This window comes from Prionailurus bengalensis, chromosome D3 (assembly GCF_016509475.1).
Source record: "Prionailurus bengalensis isolate Pbe53 chromosome D3, Fcat_Pben_1.1_paternal_pri, whole genome shotgun sequence".
Lineage (NCBI taxonomy): Eukaryota > Metazoa > Chordata > Mammalia > Carnivora > Felidae > Prionailurus > Prionailurus bengalensis.
In genome coordinates this window covers 22,906,629-22,925,084 of record NC_057356.1, presented here as the reverse complement: position 1 = coordinate 22,925,084, position 18,456 = coordinate 22,906,629, and the positions used below count along the sequence as shown (strand labels likewise).

The 18,456-nt window shown below is 46.5% G+C and overlaps 1 protein-coding gene across 2 annotated transcripts in view; it reads right to left on the bottom strand.

Annotated features, from left to right (window-relative positions):
* The window catches only part of ASCC2 (activating signal cointegrator 1 complex subunit 2), a 42,877-nt gene extending 26,283 nt beyond the window's left edge, over window positions 1–16,594 (bottom strand). The window contains exons 1-5 of one of the 2 annotated variants that reach the window (XM_043557952.1): window positions 16,440–16,551; window positions 11,790–11,887; window positions 5,082–5,240; window positions 4,542–4,712; window positions 3,093–3,222 (exon numbers count right to left, since the gene is read on the bottom strand). In XM_043557952.1, coding sequence (XP_043413887.1) covers window positions 3,093–3,222; window positions 4,542–4,712; window positions 5,082–5,240; window positions 11,790–11,870 — 541 coding nt within the window. In that variant the 5' untranslated portion in view covers window positions 11,871–11,887; window positions 16,440–16,551. Of the gene's footprint in view, window positions 1–3,092; window positions 3,223–4,541; window positions 4,713–5,081; window positions 5,241–11,789; window positions 11,888–16,439 lie in introns of both variants that reach the window. The other variant, XM_043557953.1, reaches the window with a different exon arrangement.
* Between the last annotated feature and the right edge of the window lie 1,862 nt (window positions 16,595–18,456).

Below are 18,456 nucleotides of genomic sequence, written 5' to 3'. Positions count from 1 at the left end.
AGAAAGAAAGAAAAGAAACCCAGGGTGAATGGAAGATATTGCCAAAGAGATCAGTGCAGTCCTTGGTGGGGCCAAGGCCTGATGCACTCCTGCTTTCGCAAAGAGGCTCCAAGAGTCTACCTGAAAGGCCCTGCTTTCAAAATTACACTTGCTAATTCAGAATTATCAACCTTGAAATTAAAAAAAAATCTGGGTGTGTGTACAGGGGGATGGGGGTGCCAGATAAGGACTGGGCTTCTGCCCAAAGGAAAATCAGCCAGTTCCCTTGTTCCTTCCTTTTCTCCCTTGTCAACCCTCTTCCTACAGCTGACCTGCTTTGCTCAAGAGCATCTGTGGTAGAGAAACTGGAGGCCACCCCTTTATGTGCCTCCTGCTCAAGGGTTGGAAAGAGAGCTGCTGTGTGTGTGTGTGTGTGTGCATGCATGCATGCATGTGTGTGTGTGTGTGTGAGTGTCTGCAGGCCCCTCCTCCATACCCCCCTCAATGCACACACCCCAGCACACACACAATGAAGGGGCTCTGTATGCCTTTCTTGTCCTCTTTTCCATTAACCACCCTCTAAGAGCCGAAGAAAGGGCTCTCCTAAATAAGTCAATTAAGGGTTCTCAATCTGGGGCTAAAAACATTCTAAAACACCTCAACATCTGTAAGGCGGTATGTTTTTCTGGGGACAAGATTTCATCTGATTCTCAAAGAAGTCAGTGACTCAAAAGATTAGGGGCTTTCTCACGCCACCCTTGCCCACCTGGAACTGTGGCCAGAAGTCTTCTCCCCCAGCATCTCACACCTCACAGATCTCTATGCCTCCACTCATAACCCTCTCCACCCCCCACCCCTCCTGAAGGCCCTTTCTCTGCACCCGACACCAGTTTTCTCCAGAATTGTTCAAACTTTTCCCTCCAGCTGAACTCCCTAAGCACTGCTTTATTCTGCCTCCGGGATGTCTTCTTCTGCCCCAGTAGCCAAACCAGGCTCTCACCTTCAAACCCACGCTGAAGCACTGGCCCCCTCCTCAGCCTCCTGTCACCACCCTCCCCGCTGGCATGCTGCCAAATTAACCTTGATACCAGACAGCTCCTCCTTGCAATTCCCATGGCCTCATGACAGTAAGAGCTCAGTCATCAGGCACTTGTAATGAGCCAGGCACCATGCTAATCCTCACAACCATCCTATGAGGTAGGTATATCACTAGTCTTCCCATCCTTCAGATGAGAAAACTGAGGCCGAGAGAGGCTAACTGACTTGGACAAAGTGACACAGCCAGGAACAGAGCTGGGGTGTGAATTGGGCAGAGCCTGCTTTCTGAGACACCAAGCGACACTGCTCCCCAAGTGCTAAAGACTGACATGGAGCCCTCCCTGAAGTGGCCCCAGCTTTCGCTTTCCCTTCCCCATTTCCTGCTGCTGTCCTCCTGGAATGCTCCGCTCTAACCAGACTGGCCTAATAACTGTTTCTCTAACTAATCATGCCTGTTTTTGCTCACTCACCCCATGCCCTCAGTCCACAGTAACATTATGAAGAGTCTTTTCTCTGGGAAAGTCAAAGAAATGAACTGATGATCAGGGAACAATTAGATTTGAATGGGAAATCAGAGGCTGTTCCAATGAAAAGGCTGGATGTGAAGTTTCATATATATTATGCTCTGATATGGTCCTGAAAAATATAGAGACAAGACTGGAAGGAAATAATCACCAAATGATTGTCTCTGGGAGCAGGAATTTGGTAATTGCTTTCTTGCTTTTTTACATTTTATATTCTCCCCAAATTTTCTAAATTAATATATATTATCTTTATTATTACCTTTATTATTAGGAGGAAGGAAGGAGGCAAGCCATTTCAAGGGATAACTTAGCTTTGTAATTGGGCATTTAGAGGACTATGTCCTATAATCGCAGAGGAGAGGCTGACAGTGGTGTCCTGGGTGAGCACCTCTTTGTGTCCAGCCCAATGCCATCAGCTGTGGTTCAAAGAGGAATCCACTGGCTGGAGCGCTTGGGTGGCTCAGTTGGTTAAGCGTCTGTCTCTTGGTTTCAGCTCAGGTCATGATCTCACGGTTCATGAGATCCAGCCCCACATTGGGCTCTGTGCTGACAGCATTAAAACAAATCAGAGAAGAATCCACTGGGGCATTGTTCCCTCTGTCACATCCTAACCAAAGCTTCAGTCTCTGATGGAACCTTCCAGCCCACTGCTTTTTTTTTTTTAATGTTTACTTATATTTGACAGAGAGAAAGCACATGTGTACACAAGCAGAGGAGGGGCAGAGAGAGGAGGACAGAAGATCCAAAGGGGGCTCTGCGCTGTCAGCAACAAGCCCAATGTGGGGCTTGAACTCACAAACCACGAGTCCATGACTTCAGTTGAAGTTGGACACTCAACCGACTAAGCCGCCCAGGCGCCTCTGGCCCACTGCCTCTTGACGGGATCCAACTGCTGAAGTCATTCCTTTCTCAACCCAAAAGAGTCCTCTCTGAACTCTGTCTCCATCTATTCTCAGCAACAATACAAATCATGACATTTTGGGGGCAGCCCCATTATCCTTGAAGCAGGGAGGGACGAAGAGCAAGAGCTCGAGAGTCAGGCCTATGTGACATAAATCCCAGCTTGGCCACTTATTAGTCATGGCCTCTCAGGCAAGTCCCTTATTTTAACCTCCATTTCCTTGTCTGTAAATAATGGTGATTACAGTGTCACATCACAGGGCTGCCGTGAGGATCCATTAAGATCACTTAGCAGGAGCACTCAGCAGAGTGCTGGGCCCCCAGTGAACACTCACATAGAGGTTAGCAATCACTGCTGTTCTACTCTCACCACCAAAGCAAACTTCCTCACTACTTCAGCTGTTCGGCATGTGGCCTAATACTAAGATCCTTAAGGGACCGTGTGATACAGTGTTGTCTCCACTCCCCCATGGCCACCTAGTCGCATCTTTCAGAGTTGACACACATATACCTGCAAGGTCGTACCCAAGCCCCATCCGCCACTACAGCTCTGAATCCCCCGGCGCTCATCTAGGTGCCACCTTTGGGATGTCTAGTTCGGCATGTGGGGGCCATCTCTGTGCAGCCCTCTAGGCCCTGTGCCTTACGTACCTATCATCTTCTGGAGCAATGGCGAGTTGCCTTTTCCAAAGAGCACGCAGAGATCCAGGATCTTTGGGATGTCAAACAGGAAGTTATTGTAGAGGATTTCTCCAAATGCAGAGGGGGAAATGAAGTGATCCTAAGGAACAGTACAGAGAGGGAGGATGAGAGACTGTCTGAAAGCATATCTTTGTGAAGTAACAGCAAACTCACAAGAAACAACAGGGGACTGGCTCATAAATGAAAGCCTGTACACTCTGTGGACATATCTGGGCCTTATATACTGGCCTGGAGGTATAGCTATTCTTCATTTTAATGTAAAAAGAAGGAAAAATACACTATAAAAAGTTGGTTGGCATTCATTCTAAAATATTTATGGGTTGCAGCACCTGGTTGGCTCAGTAGAGCATGTGACTCTTGATCTTGGGGTCATCAGTTTAAGCCCCACATTGGGCGTAGAGCTTACTTTAAACTAAAAATAAAATATTTACAGGTAAATTACCATGATGTTTGGAATTGCTTTAATATACTCAAGGAAAAGAAAATACTCCAATAAAAAAAAAAAAGAAAATTAAGGGGAAGAAAGAAAATAAGATTGGCAAAATATTGGTAATTATTAAAGTTGGTGATGGGTATGTAGGGTTCATTATGCTTTTGTATATATTTGAAAATTTCTATACTACAAAGTTAAAAAAAAAAAAGCAAGATCCTATTGTAAAAATAAATGTACACACACACACACACACACACACACACACACACGTCTAAAGGAAAAAAAATTCCCTGAAGGAATATGCACCTTAATGGTGGTTATTTTCAGGGAAAGGGATTTTCCTTTCTGTAATGTTTGAGTTGTTTAGAGACAGCATGATTTTTCAAATTGGAGGAATAAAAGTAAATGTTTTTAAAAAGCACATACAAGTGGGGGGCCTAGGTGGCTCAGTTGGTTAGGCGTCTGACTTTGGCTCAAGTCATGATCTCACGGTTTGTGAGTTCAAGCCCCACATTGGGCTCTGTGCTGACAGCCCAGAGCCTGGAGCTTGCTTCAGATTCTGTGTCTCCCTCTCTCTCTGTCCCTCCCCTGCTCGTACTCTGTCTCTCTCTGTCTCTCAACAATAAATGAATGTTAAAAAAAAAAAAAAAAAAGCACATACAAGTTCCTTTAACAAATCAGGATCAATGTTTTCAATCCTCTGAAGCATAAAAAAAGGCAGTTACATGTCAACTGGCAAAGGGGCCTCGGCTTCCATTGATGAAAATACTTGATGTAATACAGACCCAGTGAATTTGCGGATAAGATGGGTGGCACAGATTTCTTCCCCAATGGTAGGAATAAAGGCGGAGGGGAGACAAAGAGGAAACGTGATACTTCCAGAGCCTTCCTTCCCAGGGGCGGGAGAGTCTGGCACAGAGGTGTTGGGTGGCAGGTAGCACCCCATCACGGGATCAGGGGCTTACTTTGGATTCCTTATGAGTGGACATGCGGAGGAAGGTGAGGAAAACACTTCGATGGAGCCGTTTCTGCATGTCAACCACCTCAGGGGCCGGGGCCACCCACTCGTCGAACTTTCGGGGGACATAGCGCAAATAGGAGTCCAGGCACTTCTGCAGGGTTTCATCGAAGATAACCTATGCCAGACAACAGATCAGAGCAAGGATTTGTCACTGAGGCCCAAGGGCTTGTGGGTGGACTGTGCAGGGGCTCGTGGCCTACCAGCCCTGGCCTAAGGCAAACACTCCAACCCCAAGGGACTAAGGATGTATGAATGAGCCGAGGGCTAAACACAAGTTTCTAAAAATGACACGTTGGAAGGCGTTGTGTAAACATCATTAAGATCGTGATACAAGACAGAACAATCCAAACCACAATTTGCTGTTAAGGATCCAGTGTAAGAAGTAGAGAGAAAAGCATCTCCTAGGGGGAGAAAAACAACAACAGCAACCAACCAACGGCATGTCATGTGCTTTGTCTTAGTGTTAATTTTGATAGAATGTTACCTGGCACCAGAATTTATCGTGAGGCAAGGCCAGGAGCCAGTCGAGGTCATTGGCTACGAAGGTGGCGCGTTCCAGGTACTCCTCCACTAGGGCGGGAATGTTGTCTTTAGGGGGCGGTTTGTATAACACAAAATACCGGTCTGCCTTCTGCTCGGGGTGCTACGGATCCAAAAACCACGTGTTAACGTGGCAGAGGTTAGTCAGCGAGGGCCCATTTGCCAACCCACAGCAATGACAACACTTGGCTGTTCCAACCGGTGACCCTCCAAGGAGTTTTTAAGCATAAAGAACCAAGTGTCTCTAACAAAGGGGGCTTGGTTGCATCCAGGGAACACTAGGCAGGCATTCAAAACCATGTGTTTTGGAGGATATTTAATGACACGGGGAAAGGTCAAGGGAAGAGAAAGCAGGATATGAACCTATTTAATATAACCAGTTTGGGGATTTTTAAAGAAATATATATATTTACACAGGTTAAAAAAAGTGGTGGTGGAGTGGGGGAGTAACAACCCAAAGCTAATAGTGATTACCTTTGGTGGGGGGTAATTAGGACTTGAATATATTTTCCAATTTAAAAAACATACACGTGTATTACTTTTTAAGTTATTTTGTAATTACATGAGGGAGACACATATTTTCTTTCAAAAGTTACAACCCTGCCGAGAAGGAGAGTCTCCTGGGACGATACTCCCCGTGTCGCCGTGTCCTCCCAGGGGTGACCACTCACCATCCAGTAAGTGTCCCTGCAGACCTTTTCTAGGCTTTTAGGGGAAAATATACTCATAGAAGGTATTTCAGATCTGTTTTCATCTTTCTTACATAAACAGAATCATACTGTATGTATCATGCTGTATCCTTCTTAGAATCAGAGACAAAAAAAAAAAACAAAACAACCTCGGGAATTTTTTTTCTTTTAAAGATGCTAATCCAGGAATACGGCAGGTCTCAGCTTAGAATTCATAAGTTCTTTCTTCCAACTCTTACCTTGCCATGAACAAACCTTACTTTGTTCACCTTAAAGAGATGAGCTCAGTTTTCTCCCCTGACTACATAAGGGCTGTTTTCTCCAGGGGAAGTGGTAATAGGAGGAAGGCCGGGCAACATCTCAGTGGTTATCAACCACAATCCACCCATTTCCAGGTCTGTCAGTCCAGGGGGACAGGAAAATCATGACTGATTGGTCAGTTTTCTCAAGAACCCCCTATGTCTCCCTACTGCCTGATGCAAGTCTTCAAACTGTGGTGTCTTTGAATCACACAAGGATTCCTTGGGGGCCAGCTATGAGAGGAGCCTTCAGAATTCCTCCCACTGAAATCAGAATTTAAGGGACGCCTGAGTGACTCAGTTGGTTAAGCATCCAACTTCGGCTCAGGTCACGATCTCATAGTTCATGGGTCTGTGAGTTCGAGCCCTGCTTTGGGTTCTCTGCTGTCAGCACAGAGCCTGCTTTGGATCTTCTGTCCTCCTCTCTCTCTGCCCTCTCCTGCTTGTTCTCTATCTCTCTCTCAAGATAAATAAAAACTTAAAAAAAAAAAAAAAGAAATCAGGATTTATACAGTGGGCTTCCAGGTGCAAATTTTTTGAAAAAGGAAATCCTGCTGACTGAAACAAGTTCAAAACAACTCTCTAGGATCTAAATTCATCTCCTTGATTTCCAAGCTCTTCCCCTCCTCTATCTGTTGTCATTTCCCCTCTTAGGTCACTTTTTAGGCAGGGCTACTCATCACCCCCTACTCCTCTGACAGATGTGTGTGTGTGCACACACCCTGAAATTCTACCTTCCTTGCGATCCTACAAACATTTACTGGCACACTGTTGTGTGTCATGTGCATGTTCATGTACATGAAGAAAACATCCACGTGCTCACAGAGCCTATGCTCCAGAGGGGCAGATGCACATCTAAGCCATCAAGGGAGCACAAAACAGAGGAAGTGACAATTCAACCCTGGCAAAGATACCGTGGGAGTGCAAAAGGTACCTAGAGATACCTAGAGGACAGGGGACAACTGTACCTAGAGGACAAGGGACAACTTCCCAGAGCAGGCAGCATCTAAGCTGGGCCTCTGAAATTGAGAAAGATTTTTAGATGAGAAAAATGGTATTTTATGGAGGGATAAAAATGGGCCATGAAATAAAAGGGACCTAGAATGCACTGGGTGGTGGGAAATAGATTTGGAGGAAGAGAACACTGGAATGGTGCTAATAAAAGCCACCACCTGGGGCACCTGGGTGGCATCTGACTTCGACTCAGGTCATGATCTCAGGGTTTGTGAGTCTGAGCCCCACATTGGGCTCTATGTTGACAATGTGGAGCCTGCCTGGTATTCTCTCTCCCTCTCTCTGCCCTTCCCCAACTTGCACACATGCATAATCCTTCTCTCTCTCAAAATAAATTAATTAAAAAAAAAACATAAAAAAAAAAAGCCACCACTTAACAAGGACCTGCCCAATGCCGGGCTACTGAGTAGGTATGTCCCACAGCCTATTTCTTTTTTATCTACAACTACTTAAAAGGGAAATAGTATTCTCCCCATTTTACAGAGGAGGAAACAAAGAATCAGTAAGGTTCAGGAATTCTGCTAAGGTCATAAGGCTAAGGGGGCAACTGAGACAGGATCTGAAGCAAAGCTTATGCTGCTGATGGACTGAATGACCTACAGTACCCATGTGCCATCCTGGTCTCCATCTTTATCCTTCTGAGCCCAGCTCTGACCTCATCTCCCCAACTCCCTCCCCTAACTAGGTTAGGGATTCACCTGGGATCCCCTAACACCTGCCCTCTATGCTTCCCCAACCACAGCACCTGCTGAACTGTATCAAAAGTACTTCCAGATCAGTGGTTACTACAGATGGGGAGAGAAGAAAGAATGGATCACAGAAGGGCACAAAGAAACTTTTGCGAGTGGTAGAAACATACATTATCTTGATTACAATGATAGCTTTGTGGGTATATACTAGTGTCAACACCAACCAAATTGTATACTTTAAATTATGTGCAGCTTAGGGGTGCCTCGGTGGCTCAGTCGGTTAAGTTTCCGGCTTCAGCTCAGGTCCTGCTCTCACGGCTTGTGGGTTTGAGCTCCGTGTCGGGCTCTGTGCTAACAGCTCAGAGCCTGGAACCTGCTTCGGATTCTGTGTTTCCCTCTTTCTCTGCCCCTCCTCCGCTTACGCTCTCTCTCAAAAATAAAAAAACATTGGGGCGCCTGGGTGGCGCAGTCGGTTAAGCGTCCGACTTCAGCCAGGTCATGATCTCGCGGTCCGTGAGTTCGAGCCCCGCGTCGGGCTCTGGGCTGACGGCTCAGAGCCTGGAGCCTGTTTCCGATTCTGTGTCTCCCTCTCTCTCTGCCCTCCCCCGTTCATGCTCTGTCTCTCTCTGTCCCAAAGGTGAATAAACATTGAAAAAAAAAAAATTTAAAAAAAAAAATAAATAAATAAAAAAATAAAAAAACATTAAATATGTGCAGTTTAGTGTCCTTCAATGACACCCTAATAAGGTTACGTAAAAAGGGAGGGCCTGCCTTCTCTGTCTCCCCCACTAACCTGTAGGTCTCCAGAAGCCATCTGGGCTTTGCTCACCACAGCATTCCCAGTCCCTAGAATAGTGTCTGGCATTGAGCCAACTCTCCGTATATATTTACTGGCTGGCTGAAGAATGAAGGTGTGTAATGAAGGACCAGATCCCACCAAGTTCTTTGAAGGACCTTGAATGCCAAATTCAAGAGTGGGGACTTTATTCTGTAGGTAACAGGAGCCACGGGAGATTTCAGGGCAGAGAGCAGCAGGCTCCAGCTGTATCTTCCACCCTTCAAGCCTGGCTCAGGTCCCACTCGCTCTGTGAAGCTTTCTGGACATTCCCTGCCCATCAAACTTCTGTTCTGCTTATCTTGATAAGAAACTATTTTATACATCTCTCCAAATGTTGCCCTACGTGAGTCCTGTCTTCCTCAAGGGGCTCATTCACTCATTTGGGCCCAAGACTTTATTTCTTTTGGATTTTCAAGAGCACCAAGTGTGTGCTGTGTGCACAGTTAGCTACTCAATAAACATTAGCTCCACCCATCACCCTGCAAAGGCAGTGTGGTGGCTACCCCTTGGCTAGAGATCTCCTTGTTCTCCTTGTCCTAAGTTGGGACTAAAGAGACAAATATACAGGGACGCCTGGCTGGCTCAGTCAGTTAAGCGTCCAACTCTTGGTTTCGACTCAGGTGATGATCTCACAGTTTGTGGGATCAAGCCTCGGGGTGGGCTCCGCACTGATGACACACAGCCTGCTTAGGATTCTCTCTCTCCCTCCCTCTCTGCCTCTCCCCCACTTGTGCTCTCGCTCTCTCTCAAAATAAATAAATACACTTAAGAAAAAAGAGAGACAAATACGCAGTGGGTAAATATCCTTCAGCATGGTCAATAAGACCACTCCTTGATCAGGCAGCTGTCTCCCCTCAGCTCATCCTTCTTCCCATCCTACTTCCCATTCAAAGCTTCTGCCACTTGTCACTGTTGTCATCATCACCATTATTGAGTGCTTACTATGTTCTGGTCATATGGCCAAGTATGTGTGAGATTTAACACAAAGCTTGTGCACCTTAACTCAATGATACTGCTTACATCCGAGTCACTGGTGGTTGGTGTAGGAGTCAGGCTCTCTCAAGACTCCGGGACAGTAAGTATACTTGGGTCCTCCTGCCGGGTTCATCCTTCTCCCACTGCTCTGCCCAGCTAGTGCTTATTCCCCCTTCAATACCTGGTTGAGGATCCCCTTCTTTCAGGAAGCCTTCTCTAGCTGTGCATGCCCCCCCACCACCACTCCCAAGACCTCCCTGCCCTACAGTCCTTCAGTCTGGATCAGTGGCTTGGGCTCTGCACCCACATAGCCACCTGGACTTCTACCACAACCCTGATCACACTATAGAGAAACTACTGGACTCCTTTGCTCTTAGTCCACACACCCCTCAAGGCCAGGAACCATGTCTATTTTCTCTGTAGCTCCAGCATCTGGCACAAAGCCTGTCTGGAGTTCTTGACTCATTTACTGAATGTTTCCTGAGAGAAATGCACCTGGCACTGGGAAACCAGAATGAAGGGAAGGGACCAGGTCCCTGTTCTCATGGAGCCCACAGCCTAGCAACCCAGGTATTAAGTACATGGGGAAGGAGTGAGATGGAAAATCAGAGTCAACTACTTAAGGAGTCAGTCTCCACCAGCCCAACAGAACTCTGTGTGTGTGTGTGTGTGTGTGTGTGTGTGTTTAACGTTTCCTTAAATTTATTATTGAGAGAGAGAGAGAGAGCGTGCACGCGTGCACAAGCGGGGAAGTGCAGAGAGGAAGACTGAGAATCTCAAGCAGCTCCGCGTTGTCAGCACAGAGCCCAATATGGGGCTCAAACTCACAAACCGTGAGATCATGACCTGAGCCGAAATCAAGAGTCGGACACTTAACCAACTGAGCCACCCAAGTGCCCCAGAACTTTCTGTGTTAATGGAACTGTTCTATACCTGTGCTAACAAATACAGTAGGCATTTACCACATGGGCTATTTTAATTTAAATTAACTAAAATTAAATGAAAAATGCAGTTCTTCAAATTATCCACATTTCAAGTGTGCAATCTCTATATGTGGCGAATGACTATTGCACTGTGGCTACCATACTAGGCAGAACAGTTCCAGATTTTCTGATAAACACCCTCCTCACATAAAAAGGTTATGAAAACAAACCCACAGGCTTTATAGCAGAAAGTTTAAGGGTATGAGAGTCAGTCTAGCTGGGCTCCCATCCTGGCTCCCCTAACTTCCTAGTTCTGTGACCCTGAACTTTCAGTTTCCTCATCTGTAAAATGGGGACAATCAAAATACCTACTCACAGGGCCATGGTACAGCTTAAACGAGATAATCCAAGTGAAGTGTTTAGAAAGATTTGGCCCAGAGAAAGTGCTCTACAAATGTTAAGTCATATTACTAAAGAGTAGTTAGGAAATAATAAGAAGCCATCCAGAAAGCAGGAAATAAAATACCAAGCTCTTGTTTCCCACGACTTTACTCAAACCCCCCTAGGAAATACTTCCTCAATACTTGAGCTTGTTCAAGGAAGCTCACATTCTTGGGAAAACAGTAAGTGGGTACGGGGACTCTAGTCCCCACGTCTGTCTCCTTCAGCAGCGTGGCACCTCTCCGCAGCCCATATCTCACTCTGCAGCTCACAGCCTCCTTATTTTTCAGTCTCCCAAGCCCTGCAGAGTTGGTATGTGGCAGGTGGCGCTTAGCCCATTGCAATAAAAGACAGCCTGACCTCTGAAACTGGTGTTCCCCCTGAAGTGTGGATAATAGGTGAGACAGCTCTGAAAAAGGCCTACCTGAAACCTGAACACTTCCCGCAGGGTCAAATCCCCAAACCAGACTTTGGGCTAGATCTTTTTTCTAGGCCAGCTCAGGTTGAGTCAGAACTGCCATCAGACTCTGATTCAAAATGAAATGCTTTGGAGGAAAGGTGTGGGGTGGCAACATGGAAAATACTACTCAAATTCAAGCTGCTGCTCAGAAAGGAAACTTCTGCACCGGGTCTGGAAGGATCTAGTAGTGTCCCAGCTACTGAATTACTATTGACTGTGGCCCTCGGGTCATTCTTGGAACAGATAAAGGAGGAATTTGCTTTTTGCTTCTGAAATTGCAAGAATGATAATATCAGGCTGAACAGCCTCAAGGTACCGGCTCACCAGCGCTGGTGAAGTCCTCAGTTTTCCTGTCTTCAGGTCCGTGTGGGTGATCTGGAGTTGGTCCAAGGGCAGAGATGGCATTGTGCTGTGTGACCCTCCTGTAAGGAATATGGATGGGAAGAAGAGAGCAGACACATAGGCTCCTGGTGGAAGGAGCCTGCTCTGGAACTGATCTCAGAGCCAGGAGAGAGGCTTCACCCTTTGGCCTCAGGAGGCTCCTGACTTAGTCCCTGAAGACCCAGTTCCTGTACCTACTAATTCAGACAGAGGCGACTTTTCTGCCTAATGCTGGAGTTCTCAACTGAGGAGGAAAACACTCCCCAAGTGACTTCTGATATATTCCCACTGACTTTGTATTGTATCGGCTAAAAGTACATTATTTTGGGGGGCACCCGGGTGGTTCAGTTGGATAAGCGTCCGACTTCGGCTCAGGTAATAGATCTCACAGTTCGTGGGTTCAAGCCCCTCATAGGGCTCTGTGCTGACAGCTCAGAGCCTGGAACCTGCTTCAGATTCTGTGTCTCCCTCTCTCTCTGCCCCTCCCCTGCTCATGCTCTGTCTCTTCTCAAAAATGAATAAACGTGAAAAAAAAAGTACATAGATTATTTTCATTATGGCTCCAACTCTGTGGTCCCTCTGAGCTCTGTGAAGACAGTGCCTGGGCTCTCCTTCTCTTGCTATCTTTTCTGTGACAGGCCTGATACAGAGTTGGTCTCATCAAATGTTTGACTCGTCAAATGAGTGACTGAATATGAGGACACTTTTCTTAAGAATTCTAACCAGATTGGCAGTCTTTTGAGGGAATAGAGTCATGAGCCTTTCCTCACTCACTTATAGAGAGTTTTAATATTTTACAACCTCCTTAGGCTTCAAGGAAAAAGGACATGGATGAACAGAAGGACCAGAGAGGACAACAGAATTCACAGAAACCTGCCAGTGTGAGCTCTTTTCTGCAGAGGCCCAAACCCACCTCAGAGTCAGTGAGTGGCAGACATCATGTCTCTTGTCTTCCCATCCAATGTTCTGTCCATAATTCTACCTGGCCTGACCCACAGAAGGGACATGCATATTGGGTGAATCATGGAATGGAAGTGAATCGGGCCCCTAATTCACTAATGGAAGACATGCCATAAAAGGCCAGCACAGTCTCAATAACATAAAGCCATATTGAGCCTGGGATGAGGAAACCATCTGTCACCTCCTGAGAACCTCACAGATGAGGTGAGGGGCTCAGTCAGCTATGAGTTACAGGGAGGCCCGTATCTCAGATATCAGGCCAGGCCCTGGTGTTATGAAGACAGACTGATAATGCAGGGTCTCTGCCCCACAGGAGCTTACGGTCCAATAATTACAATGATAATGGCGGCAGCAGCAGCAACATGCTTATCATATGCTGGTGCTTTTCCTAGGCCTTTTCTCAGCATTAACATGCTTGGCATATATTAATGCTCATGACAACTCTAAGGTTGAGTCTATTTTTATCCCCATTTCATCAATATGGAAACAGAGGCTCAGAGAAGATGAGAAACTTTCCCTAGGACTCAGTAGTTGGTGAAGCTGGCTGGCTGAGTCTAGTGATAGTGTAGCTGAACTTGGGTGTTGCTGTCAGGAAAGCATTTCTAGGGAGCCTAAAGGATCAGGAGAGCCTGAATTGAGTCTTGATAGTGGCGATTAGCCAGGAAGAAGGGTGCTCCAGGCAGAGGATACAGCAAGAGCAAAGGTAAGAAGGTAGGAAGCAGCTTGGTACATAAAGGATCTTAGTTCATGGGCTGTTTTAAAGACTGTGAAGATACCCATTATAAAAGGATGTAAAAGAGAGAGGACCACTCTGTCTAGTCCTCAAGGCTTATTCCAGGTCTAGAATCTCAGTGGGTCAGACATGTTGTCCCTGCACACATGAGGTGGCCTCAAAATAATCACAAGGTGAAGTAATGAAAGGGGCTTGGGTAAGTTTTCACCTTTCAGCTTTGCAAAACATTGATAATGTACACATGTTGTACGTACATTATTTTTTTTTAATTTTTAATGTTTATTTATTTTTGAGAGAGAGAGAGAGAGAGACAGAGTATGAGTGGGAGAGGGGCAGAGAGAGAGAGGGAGACACAGAATCAGAAGCAGGATCTAGGCTCTGAGCTGTCTGCAATACAGCCTGATGTGGGGCTCAAACTCACGAACCATGAGATCAGGACCTGAGCCGAAGCTGGACGTTTAACTGACTGAGCCACCCAGGCGCCTGCACATACATCATTTTTAATCAAGTTACTATCTTACTAGCCTCTCACAACAACCCAGTTAAGCACAACAAGGATTATTATGCTCAGATGTCCAAAGAGGGACTTCGATTTGCTTAAGGCAGATACATTAGTGGCCAAGTTGAAACTGAAGCCCAGATCTTCTGCTTTAGCACCTGGGTCTCCTGTGCTGAACATACTAAAAATATTTATTTCCTAACCCCCCAGTGATGCTGGGAGGGCAGCTGGGAACACCAGGGGTCTGCTCACCAGTGCAGAATCTAAATGACTCACAGGCCCTGTTCTTTCCATATTCACATTCCAAAGACAGTTGTGGGAGTGTCCAATGTAGGGACCTAGGTTGGGGAAAGAGCCATAGTAGGTGGTGGCTCTTTGTCCTTTAAATTCTAAGCCACAGAGACCAGGCCTAGATGGGTAGAGACAGCTACCTGATTTCAGAAGAAATCCACTCGTACAAGCCAGTGCCTATAAAGGTGGTTCAGACCCAGGCTGCTGTGGTGGTTAAAAGAGAGCTTTATAGTTCTGCAGCCTGGGTTCATATCCTGGCTCCACCTTTTCCTACCCATGTTTGAGACCTTGAGACAGTTCCTTAAACTCTCTAAGCCTTGATTTCCTCACCTGTAAAATTGAGATATGAGAAGAATTGATGGTAAGTGTTCAACACAGTACTTGGCACATAATAAGCACTCAATAAGGTTTGCTTGTGATTACAAATCCCAACCATAGGCAGAACACTTGGGACTTCCTCATTTACTCACCAAACACTGACTGAATACATTCTGGGTCCTAGGCATATAAATGATTATTCAGTGTGATCAGAGCTGTAATAGGAAATATCCAAAATAAGCACAGCAGAGAAAGGGAAGATGACCCATAACTGGTTGTAGGAAGGAAAGATGGGAAGGAAGAACATTCCAAGCAAAGAGCAAGTGTGAACAAAGACTCAGAACCAGTGGCTTTGAAGGAAGAGGGAAACATTTGGCATGGCTGAAAACACAAGGTCAGGAAGGGGATGACAGAAGTAGAGATGAGGTTGGAAAGGAAAGGTGAAGACATTTTACAAAGAGCCTCCAGGGCTCCTGGGGGCTCAGTTGGTTAAGCCTTCAACTCTTGATTTCAGCTCAGGTCACGATCTCACAGTTCATAAGATGAAGCCCCAAGTCAAGCTCTGTGCTGACAGCGCAGAGCCTGCTTGGGATTGTCTTTCCTTCTTTCTCTACCCCTCCCCTGATTGTGCTCGTTCTCTCTCTCTCTCTCTCCCTTTCTCTCTCTCTCTCAAAAAAGAGAGCCTCCAATGCTATGCTAAAGATTTTGGTCTTTCATCTGAAGGCAGTGAGGAGTCATTTAAGTAGAGAAGAGATATAATCAGAAAGAAAAGACAATAACCTGGTGGCAGAGAGACTGCCTATGAACCCTTGGAGAGCAAAGACCATATGAATGATTAATGATTAGTCATTTGTGATCACCTACTATGTGCCAAGCATTGAAGTCTGGCAAATACCAAGGTGGACAAATAATAGACTTGGTCCTGCCCTTCATAGACTTTACAGTCTTTATGGGAAAGACAGATATGAATTGAATAGCCATACAAACTAGTTATACCATGATGTATGCTATGTAGGTCAGGCCCCTGGGGCTGTGACAGCATTTAACAGAGAGAACAGTTGAGGGAGGGAGCATGTCAAGGAAGATTTGAGTTTCATCTAAAGTATGGGTAGAAATTAACTAGGCAAAGACTAGACTGTAAGTTCCAAAAAGGCTCTAAGTTCCATCTGTGCCCACCAGTGCATCCTTCATGCCAAGCAGGGCAGCAGAAGCCAAAACTTAGAAAAAGGCTTTCTATAGAAGGTGAGCTTGGTGCAAGCACCAACTACAATAAGGCCTGAGAGCATTGCCAGGGCTACTGCTGCCTCAGTTTCTCTGTCTGTCATCACCCTTCTGGTCTCAATTCAATATTACTTTCCTCAGAGATGTTCACAGACAACCTGACCTAAAGTATTCACTCCGCAGTTACTGGCATATCTTTCATTATCTTGTGCCTTTATTTGTCGCTGTCTCCTGCCACTTGTTTGTCTTGCTGTTTGTATCCCCAGCGCCTAGATCTGTGCAGGAGGCGCTAGACATGTATTTGTTAAGGAATGAATGAACTCTAAGGAAACTGAAACCCAGAGTGAGAGTAGGAGGCCTGTGACTCGTCCAAGGTCACTCTGGGGCTGAGCCTCGAACCCGAGACTCACGGCTCTGGCGGCCTGGCCTCAGGGGCGACTTACGGCCCCTGGAGCAGCGTCAGTCTCGGCCCCGCCAGGCAGGCGGAGAGGCCCGCGGCCGCCGGGGGCATGGCCGCGACTCCTCCCAGACCGGATGCCCCCTATTCGGCAGGGCCCAGCCACGCACTCACCTCGGCGGCTCCACTACCGGCGCTGTGCCGCCCCCGCCGCCGCCGCCGCCGCCGCCGCCGCCGTCCACGGTGACAGCTCCCAGTGCGCCGACACTTCCGGGGTCAAACGGCGATTCCGCAGGCGCAGACAGGAAGCCTCGGCCCCGCCCCCGCCCCCGGTGCTAACTGCCTTAGAGAAGCCGGACCCGTGGTCACGCCCCCAGCCTTAAGACTCCGCCCCCACAAGGAACAGGCCTGACTGTAACCACGCGCCGTACCCCTCTTCTCTCCCTAGAGGTTCAACCTGTTGGAAAGTATTGTACCTGGCTTTACAGAATCTCAGGTTTCCACCTCCCTCCTAACCTTCTCAGTCATTGTTTTACAAATTTAGTCCAAAAGAGTAGTTTTAACAAGTCTAAAGCATAAACATGGTGTTGAGCAGAAAAAAGCGAAGTGGTACAGACTCAAATTTTGTTGATAGGAACTTCTAGGACAGGCAAAACTAGTGAGTGGTGATGGGTTTAGGATGGTGGTTATCTCTGGGGCTCATGACTGGAAGAGGCCACAAGTGAGACTGGGGACATTCAGTAGATGTGTTCAATTTGGAAAAGTCATCAAATTGTACACCTATGAGTTGTGCACTTTCCTGTGTGTGTGCAATGCAAAAAGGTTTTTTGTTTTTGTTTTTGTTTTTGTTTTTGTTTTTGTTTTTGTTTCAAATCAGGAAGACTGCATAGAGCTATCTTAAAAGCAAAAGGCAAAATTTCCACAGAATGTCTTAGGTGGTATAGGGTTGGTGTTCTCAAACCTGGCTATGCATCAGAGTCATCGTAGAAAGCTAGTTAAAAATACACAACCCAAGGGGCACCTGGGTGGCTCAGTCTGTTAAGTGACCAGCTTCGGATGAAGTCATGATGTCACAGTTCCTGAGTTGGAGCCCCATATTGGGCTCTCTGTTGTCAGCACAGAGCCCACTTCAGATCTTCTGTACCCCTCTCTCTTTCTGCCCCTCCCCCGCTGGTTCTATCTCTCTCTTTCTTAAAAATAAATAAATAAACTTAAAAAAATTACACAACCTGGCCTTAATCTCAGTGCCTGGCACACAGTAAGGATTCAAAAACCACCATTATCATGAGAATGTTATGGAATCCCCTAATGGAACACACAACCCAGCCCTGTGAGTCATGAAATATTATCCAGCACCCTCCTAGTGCCAGGCCCTGCTGTCTGCACTGGGGTTATAGGGAACAACAAGCCCAGTACCTGTCCCGAAGAAGCTTACAAGGTAGGGGGTGGCAAGAAAACCAAAAGCTATAAGGATTTGTGATGAATTCAGGGTGCTAGGGAAGTAGGGAAGATGGGCTCTGAACCAGAAATGGGATGGGAGGGATTGGATACTATATTAGTTATGTATTGCTGCCTAACAAATTACTACTGACTCTGCAGCTTATAACAACACACATTTATGATCTCATATTTACTATGGGCCAGGAATCTGGACACAGCTTAGCTGGCTCCTCTGCATCAGGGTCTTCCACAAGGCTGCAAGGAAAGGGTCAGCCAGGGCTGGAGTCTCATCTGAAGGGTCAACTGAAGAAGGATCTCCTTCCAAGTTCATGTGGCTGTTGCCCAAATTCAGTTCCTTGGTCGTTGTACTGAAAGTCTCAGTTCCTAGCTGGATTTTGGCCAGAGGCTACCCCCAGTTCCTTAACACATGGGCTTCTCCAATGCAGCAGCCTGCTTCATCGAAGCATGTAAGCTAACAAGGCAATAGGGAGAATCTGCTAACAAGACAGAAGTCACAATCTCATGTATCTTAATCAGGAAAGTGGCACCGTAGCACCTTTGCAGTGTTCTATTTTTTAGAAGCAAGTCAAGGTCCTGCCCACACTGTGAGGAGGGAATTACATAAGGGCATAAATACCAGGAGGTGGGAACCATTAGGGGTCACCTGAGAGTCTGCCTGTCACAGATGCTTAAAGGACACACATCAACTCCAGGTCTTCAGGAAGAGGAAGCGGAGGTGCAGCGAGGTAAA